At 36.3% G+C, this 9,546-nt stretch overlaps 1 protein-coding gene across 1 annotated transcript in view; it reads left to right on the top strand.

Moving 5' to 3' along the window:
* LOC113070973 (adhesion G protein-coupled receptor B2) overlaps positions 1–9,508 on the top strand; it is a gene marked incomplete at its 3' end in the record, with an annotated part of 106,893 nt that extends 97,385 nt beyond the window's left edge. Inside the window, exons 21-22 of the mRNA XM_026244327.1 lie at positions 6,508–6,561; positions 9,434–9,508. Of these exons, the coding sequence (XP_026100112.1) occupies positions 6,508–6,561; positions 9,434–9,508 (129 nt within the window). The remainder of the gene's footprint in view (positions 1–6,507; positions 6,562–9,433) is intronic.
* Positions 9,509–9,546: the final 38 nt, after the last annotated feature.

The raw sequence follows: 9,546 nt of genomic DNA on the forward strand, positions 1-9,546 counted from the left end.
TGTTCTATTATTGGAAGGTGTATTGCAAACATCCATACACAAATGTCCAGAGGCTTTTGTCTTTAAGATTTAAAAACAAATACCCTGTGGAAAAAAGCCTGCCCTCAATTTGTGACAAGTGTATACTTTGGTGGCATTTGCCACATGCTCACTCACTTTTCATTAGGATCATGCCGTCTGCAGCCTCAATTACAGCATTCAGCCCATTATATCCTTGTGCTGCATTACTTTTCACCAGAGGCTTGTCCTGGGGTGGCCCTGGCCACCTGAGTGGTTTGATTGGTCACCCCAAAATTCTAAACTGTGATTGGCCATCTCTTAAGATTATGCTTCTTGACAATGTCTCTGTACCTTACATGAGCCACCCCAGTAAAAAGGTCTGGACAGACCACTACTGGATAACTTCAGTCAAGCATTAGAGGTTCATGTTCTCATATTACAGAGAATCAATCTCTTTCTAGCTGCTTTTCAAATGCTTTTGTACTACAAAGTTCTTCTGACAGTATGATGCTTTTAGTATTTGCCTTCTAAATCCCGATCAGACAGCAACTGTAGCATAATTATTTTGATTTCATTCCAGAGGTTTGATTGTATTGACAATGCTATAATTGCAGCGATAATGGCCAGGATAATAAAAAAAAAATAATAATAATAAAAAAAATTGCATTGCACATAAACCAGTGCCTAAGACAATCAATTATTTTGATTTCTTCTTTACGTGTTTTTTTGTTTGTTTGTTTTTTTCATTGAAAGTGATCGTTTATTTGGCATAATTATTTTACAAGACAAGTGATTTTTACACATGCAGTTACCTTTCACAGGTACACTTTCACAGTTTTTTTTTTTTTTTTTTTGGATCCTGCTGGACTCATAACCATTTAACATGACATTACTTTTTCTAAAGACCAGTCTACCTCATAAAACTACATCTACCTCAAAACGTATCATGTCATAACAGCAAAGTGCCATGCCAGTGGTCATTAAACCCTTCTAACAATCTGGCTGACTTCACAGGTTGCTCCTCCACCTCCACCACGACAATCTGAGCCTTTAACACGGAAAATGAGCTTCATTTACAAAGAGAGCCAGCGTAAGCATGTCAACCAAACCCTCTATTCCCAGCCTTTATAGAGGCTCTCATTGGTGCAGTGTAAACCCTCACATGTAGAGTTAAGAGGTGTAGAGGGCTAAATGTTGGGTGGTTTTTCACGTTAGGTTGATTTTATTTATTTCCCGTTAACTCACCGTGAAATAATCCATTCAGTGTTGTGATGTACTGTTGTAAATCTCACAGCCTTGTGCTGGTGCCATTCTAAACCCTTCACATTTTTAAAAACCAAACTGTACATATAAATTCTTATAAACCACAAAAACTTTCAGGTAAATCTATTCAAATTTGTTTTAAAAGATCATAAACGCATAAACGTAATGTGGCCACAAATCCATATTAAAGTGAGAATAACCCATGTGGTATACGGTAAGTCAGCACATACTGTTTTAGCAACCAGGTAATACGTATTATAAGTACATTTGGTCTGAAACGTGTGTGTGTGTGTGTGTGGGCCGTTAAAGAGATGAGTGCACATTCGGGAAAAGTCTCAGCCATTTTTCGCCTCCTGACTTATTGTAGACTTTCCTTTTATCCCATTGGATCATTCTAGCATCTGATGAGGAAAGTGAGCTAAGTGGGGTCTCTAACACATCCAAATGGCCCCTTCCAGACACTGTCCATTTCTTCTAATCGTCTTTCTCTCTCTGTTTCCCTCCTACATAAGCTGACTTCAATCTTTCATTCTACAAGGGATCGTCTTGTTCTTTTTTTCTACGGGGACAGTAGAGCGCCTTAGTCTCTTGCAGTCCGTTAAATTGCTTGTGTTAGAGCGAATGGAGCTTGATGCAGTTTGAAAGGCAGTTAACCTTTAAGTGAAGATGCTGGCTGGGCTGATAGCTGTAGCGGAGGCACCCCATATGGTCCCAAATGGATAAAGGACTAGTACCCTGTGTTCAGTCTATTCATGCTAATGGGGATCCTACAAATGAACACAGCGGGGAACTTGAGAGCAGAGGAAGGCAACAGTCTGGCTTTTGAAATATGTATTAGCTGAAAACTTCTGTTCTTACACCCACTGACTGTTTTATGAAAGAGTAAACATCATAAATACATGCACAGGGTTATAATATATAAGATTTGAACAATCCCCCAAACTTAACTTAGGCACATAACCCGCATAATGTATACTATGGACATGACTGATGCTTTAAATCATGTAGTTGTTACATTTCTATGCATTTTTCTTATAAAGGATGATACAGCTGGTTAACAAAAAAAATAAAAATCTTGAGTGTAATATATATATATATATATATATATATATATATATATATATATATATATATATATATATATATATATGATAATTAAATTATTCTGTATAATATTCATTAATCAAAGTAATGTACTTTCACAGTAAATTATTAAAATGTAAAATTTTGTAAATAAAAACATAAGCCACAATTGAAATATTTTACGAAATAAAAATTCTCATTTTTTGTTATGAGCTCAGTACATTAGGTCTCAGTACATTAAAATTTTTTTTACGCAAATACTTACAACCACAGCTTTTTAAATGGAGATACATTTACAGAGCAGAGACCAGAATATCCTAAAGTCTTCTGGTAAAATACATTATAGCTAACTCATCTGTATTCTGGACAACATTGCTGGCTTTTTCTTATACAAATATATTCTCAGCTAAAATATTTATCCTACTTAAGTCAAGTCACCTACTTAAATAATGTCTAGGCGTTAAAGGCTATTAGAAAGAAACATTAGAAACATCTGCAATTAGAAAATTTAATCTAAAGCATGATTACATTCTGTGACCCCAATCAACTAGTACTATTCAAACTGCTTTCTAGTATAAATGGCTCATTAAACCTTTCAAAACCCTATAGCACTGATAATATATAGTATTAGTAGTAGAGCGGTTTCATGAATCTAATATTGTAATTGTTGTGCTTTAAAGGTTATGCTCTGAACATTTATCAGTACTCACACAATGTGTGTGTGTGTGTGTGTGTGTGTGATTGTAAGTGCACATTATTGTGCATCTGTGAGTGTTTACCTATTTTTATCATGTTTGGTTATGCCTCATTGAAACTGTGAACATAATTAAATTATCGGTATCTGAGCTCAACTGTGAAGTTCAGGTGTTTTTTAAAATGTGCTTCAGTGAGGACGAGTGGCATATGTATGTACTAGAGCTCATATACTAGAGCTTCATCCCTCTCGGGTATTAATTCAATAACTGATTTTTTTGCCATCTTGTATTTACCTTTTGTCCACACAGAATTAGCTCTGGAATTATATTTTCTTTACCGAGTATTGTGTTGACAGAACGTGAAGCAAATGCACCATCCAATAGCTTAATGAAGGGGCTTAAAGCTGGGATGGGACTCTTACACACTCATACACACACAGTCAAATGCTAATTTGCAGCCTGTGCCAATTAAGACCTAATTAGTGAGATATGTCATGTCTGCAAATTTTTCCATGTAGGACTATTCCTGCTGTATTGTAGCTCAGCTCAAATGTTGTGTCTATTTTGTCCTTTTGTGTTTTCTTCTATCATAGAGCTGAGTAGAATAGATTACAGACTATTAGCAGGGCTGACATAATGCAGTATAACTCAGCAATGCCTGTCATGGCAGAAAGACCGGCTAAGGCTTTTAGCGCATTATCCTTTATACATAATGTATGACTTTATAATGGAGGGAACTCAGAGATCATGTATGCAATGAAGGTGACCGTATACATCCACATTTCTTGTGGTAATGTGATTATATTTAATACTATATAGAAGTTAAGATACATATACCACTGAAATAAACAGCCTAATCTGAACATGATACTATAATTCTGGCCTTTTATTCTGGTTTGGAGACCCCAGAGCTCACTGATATCTCTTTTGTCCTGTAATGAATGAAATGTAAAGGGGAAAATTCATTAATTTTGCATCATTTATTTGCGTAATTCTGCCAGTGTTGTTTCAGGATATGTATACACTAAAGGAATGATGCTACTTCAATTTAAAATGCAATGCAAATATGCCTAAACAAATGTGGCATTCACCAGAATTCGACAGAATTGATGATTGCATGATGCTATTGTATCTTTTGAAAGTTTTTCAGTGTCATTTTGTGGACAATGCATTAGGCTATATTGCAGTCCGGCATATTTTACCTAGTCTATATAGTTTTAGCACATCACTCCAATACAGACACCTCAGCTGGCTTTAGAATGCTAAAATTATATAAAAAGCCACTTATAATGCTCTTCTCCGTTATTTAAATTTTTATTAATTACTACTACCAAATTGGCAAAACTAAGATTTAGTGAATTAACCCCAGACACTCATCTCTGACAAAGGCCTTGTTGTCTATCCTGCTCCTTGTTCTGTGTTTCTTACTCACATTGTTTTACTTGATCCACTATTTTTTATTTATTTATTGGTTATTATTTTGTGTATTAATGCAGTTGTTTGTCATTTATTTACTTTTTTGTAATAATGCACTGCTGCATTTTGTCATAGTTTGACTGTAGCCAGACAGTCAGCAGACCCAAGGGCGACAAACAGAGAAAAGGTAACAGAAACAGGGCAGTGTGTGTGTGTGTGTGTGTGAGCCATAGAGTCATAGAGAGTGTTTCTTTTTGTCCTTCTCATCCTATAGTCTCCATAGAAACTTCTAGACTAGTACAGAACTCCCACAGCATCTAAACTTGCTCTCCCCCAATGCCCTGCTGTTGTAGACACTGCTCCTTTCACACCTTTCCTTTGCTTCATTGTGCAACAGCCGACTTCTTCTCTGACCTGCGCTTCCTCATTTGTGTTGTGGACACAGACTGTAGGTTGTGGTCACCGCTGTGTTGCTGTACCTTCCTTTCTGTCTGCTTATTACTACTTCTCCAATCCCAAAAGTGTCTTTGTGTAGAAGGGGAGATGCAGTTGTTAACTCTGTAAAAAGCATAAATTGGTGAATCTTTCTTGGGTAAAAACAGACTTTGGTGGGCAAACAGACTAAAAAAAATGCAAGATGGAATCGATGGCTAAATGTAATGAGGGAAGATATGAGGAAAAATCAAAGGAGTGATTCGAACGATACTGTGATTTTCATACACCTCATCAATGGTCTAGGGTAGTGCAGATTATGTGTTCTTGCTGATGTCATTCCTGCCCATCACTACTTTCAGAAAAGGGAAGAATGGAAGAGAGGGTGAGGGAGTCTTAAAGTCTGTAAGAATCCTCTACAGGGACTTGCTAGAAAATAAGTAAAGGCAGGGTAGTTCTTTTCAAATGTGTGCTGAGCTGTCTACCAAGACCATTTTAAGGGTTTATATTTGTACTCCTTATGTGAAAGCTATTGCAAATTGTAGGCAGAAATTCTAATATTTCTCATTTTGGATAATTTCTGAGGCAGCATGATATATATATATATATATATATATATATATATATATCCCTTGCAAAGCAACAAATCAAGCTCATAATTGTAAGCGCAGTGAATTTTGTATACTAAGGCTGAAATGCACTACACAGCTTTCAGAATTTTCAGAATAAAACCGTGGTTATCCTAAACTTGCCAACGTTGTTCACAGAGAAAAACTGGACATCAAAAACTAAATGACCTCCAACTGAATGGAATTCATTTTGGAGTATATGCTCACTATGCAATATGTAAGAATCCTTTATCAACTCTGCCAAAATCAACAATTGCCCAAATCTAAAGACTGGCTCTGACTTTCGACAACTAACATTAAAAATTCCAGACTTAAATTTGGGGAAAATATCTGGGAAAAAGTAATGTAGTGTATTCCAGCCTTAAAATGGCAGGAAAAAATGATAGAATAAAGATTATCAAAATCTTTTTTTATTATTCAATACTAAAAGATTCTGATCAGAGTTCAGTGTAGTTTCAGTTAGGTATCTTATTGTGTTGCTATCTTAGCAGCTTGCTAAACTGTATCTGAAATAATGAATGGAGTTAAGAAAAAAAAAACAGAATTGAAATAAACTTAATTCATTACTATTGAGCAGATTTTAAGAGAATTTATGTCCTTTTTGCCTCAAAAACATCACAGAATTTCCTTCTCTTTAGTTTGCAGTGCTAAGTTTCTTCTTCCTCTAATGCGGTTTTTCAATAGACATGTCTGACATGGTTTATATATGCTGAAGTTAGCAGTCACTTTTCTTGAGCATAATGCTGTAGCCGTTTAAGTTGCCTCTTTCTTTTTTCTTTTTTTTTTTTTTTAAGAAATATGGGGGAAGGGAGCGCGCATGCCTCCAAAATTTAATCTATAGACTCTTCCATCAAGGAAATAAAAATTAAAACAAACATTGCTTCCCCCCAGACATGTTCGGTGACTGTGATCCCTCTCTCTCTCTCTATCTCTCTCTCTTGCTCTCTCTTCATTTTTCTTCCCTCCTATCCTCATTTTTATTGCAACAGAGGGAAAAGCGATGGAGCATTTCGTCTGCCGGAGGTGAAAAGAATTCTTCGAGTGTAAGTAGAAAAGGCCTGACAAGGAAAGATGGAGAAAGCTAAAGGAAGTGAAGTGGGGTTGTTGGGAGCAAAGCGTTCGGGAGGAAGAGAGATGGAGGGCAAAGGAAATACACAAGAGCAGCACAATCGCGTTAGCATTCTCTTAGGAATAAAGTCGGGCTCCTCTTCAACATTAAAAACACTTCGGCTCGACAAAATGTTCCTTCTTCAGAGTTTAGCATGCAAATTAGCTGCCAGATTATGCTTTTTGTATCCATTTTGCCAACTGTCAACCTGTTACATTGGGTGAATTATAATCAGGCTGCTGTCGACCCCTCGTGGATGGTAGCTTGCCTACACGAGACTGCAAATCAGATATTTATTTATTTATTAGGATGTGAATGAGAGCCAAAAGTTTGGTCAGTTTGGTCTCTACTAAGTAATAATGTCACAATGTGTGTGTGTGTGTGTGTGTGTATCTTGATATTTTCATTTCCATGGTAACCGGCCAAATGACCCGCACAGCTTGAGTTTAAGCATACCCCTTCACAAACACTCACAAACAAGAGGAAGGCAGAGAAAGGTATTCTCAGTCATACCTCAGACGAGTCATTTACGTGACGTTTTCCAATCTCCCCGATCCGTCACACATGCAATCAGCAGGCATTTGAGCTGAGGGGGAGCCGACAGCTACCCTGTAATTGATTGCCTCAAACGTTTCAAAATAGGCAGGTTCATGCATCTCATTTTCAGGGAAGTTGGGAATAGATTTGAGAGGAGGGGAACTGCAAGATGAATTTGCAGTGGTCTATCTCTCTCTCATATATATATCCAAACCTCATATTTCCCCAGTCTTTGAATTATTAGATTATTCTGCCCCTACTGTATGCAATTTATCTACCATTAGGAGGCCATATAGCTGTAGGATACACCATTAGCCTCAATGGGATGGAAAGTGTGTGTTCTGGCCATCTGAAGTAATGAACACCTGGAATAGCCGGGTGTAAAACGCAGCGCAGACCACTACTAATACAGATGAGTGAGTCGCTCCATATGTTGTATACACAAGTCGTAATGTAGCAAGACTATAAGGCCATTTAGTCTTTACACTGCTGTCGAAACGTGCATTCAGGCACATTAAATGCAAATTGCAAATGCACAAGCACATTTTCATTAGTTCTGTTTCAGATGAGATAAAATGTGTTTTTTTTTTTTCAGCCTTATGGCGCTTTAGTGATGGATTCTGCCAGAATACCATAGAAATGGGTGATAATTGTTTATAGCACTATAAAATGTAAATAAATGTATTGTCTTTGTTATAATAGTGGTGGCTGATCCTAAATGTGTATGTAGTGTGAACAAGTTTGTATATCATATATTTTAATTTATATATATATATTAGTGGTGGGCCGGTATCACCATTAATCTATTCTCAAAGTTGGGTTGAGAGCTGGGTCTATTCTAAGCAAGCTATGATGACTTTCACCTTTGATATTTTATATAACTGACTGACTGAGGACAGCCCTAAAAAGATGCTCAGGACAGTTGACGGGCCACTGCTGCGCATCATCAAGAAAGCTTATCTTCTTTTTCACGTGTTTTTAAGCCTTAACGCTTGTTGATTTAAACATTAAAGCATCCAAAAACAAGATGTGGAAAAGCTGAACAGAGCAGCTGGTTACTCGCGCGCTGTGTTCGGTGCGCACAAGAGAGAGAGCCGCGTATCACGGACAGCGACACTGAATCGAGCTCTCTTCTGCAAAGTTCTCATCGAAGTCCCTCCTGCACCTGAACGAACGAATACAAATCGCAGTTTGAACACACAAAAACATGTGAAAGAGCCCAATTCAGTACTTGTGGTGTTCTGGTGTTGACGCAGAGAAAGGCGTCTCGACACACTTGAAGATCGAATTTGCTTATTTTTGCTCTTGTTCCAACAAATACATACAAAATATGTCAAAATTTACACCTTGGAAATTATGCTAAAAAAAAAAACTGTCAGTTATTTCTTAAGTGAAAGTAAACATTTGAAGAAAAAAAATGGAATGAGTTCATCTTCTCTTAAATTGACCGCGTCTAATTTAGCTACTGGCTGCTGATGTAATCTAAGAAAATAAAAATGAAAATCACTCGTTGCTCTTGACTGAATTACTTTGTAGTTTTAACAGAAAAAAAATATTCAGACACCAGATATATAGTTTTGATATATTTAACAAAACTGTAATAATGTGAGAAATGTAATGTGATAATGTTGAGTGTCTGAATAAATGTAGGTTTGATTGTAGTATTCATTTTTACTTTGAAGACTATCAGTGCCATTTTACATTTAATTAGTTGGTTTCTGTACCTTGACACCTACAAACTTGAGAAAAAAAAAAAGAAAAAAAAAAAGTAAACATTTTGTAAATTGCGCAAATAAATAAAAAATAAACGAACATACAAATTAAACAATTTCAAACAGGGCCCACTTTTTCAAGCACTTTGTGATGCATTTTGGAAACAGGAGATGAGCCCTTTTCTAATGCACCACCTAGCTTGAAAACCCCTTTTCAAATACTTCTATCTGTCAATTTTATTTGGGAACACACATCTGAATGCCTTCGGCAGAATTTGAGAGTGAGCCATTTTAATCTAGATTAATCTAAATTAATTTCAAGATCACAGTGAGATTAATCTAGATTTTAAAAAAAATTAATCTAAACCCACCACTAATATATGTATATATATATATATATAATATATATATATATTATATATATATATATATTATATAGTGAAATATCATTACAAAATAAATTAAAATATAGTTTTAGAGATAGGCTAAGGTTATAGGTAATTAGCGTTCATGCTCAAATTTTAATTAAAACTTTATTCTGTGTATGTGCATATTCAGGACAAGTCCACCACAGATGACCAGCGGTCCTGGGACAGCTTTAGGACCATGACCCCTGAGCAGACATGTTTTCCTGTGAACATAAAGACAGACTGGAGTTACGCAATAAACCC

This window comes from Carassius auratus, unplaced genomic scaffold (genome assembly GCF_003368295.1).
Source record: "Carassius auratus strain Wakin unplaced genomic scaffold, ASM336829v1 scaf_tig00005520, whole genome shotgun sequence".
Taxonomy (NCBI): Eukaryota; Metazoa; Chordata; class Actinopteri; order Cypriniformes; family Cyprinidae; genus Carassius; species Carassius auratus.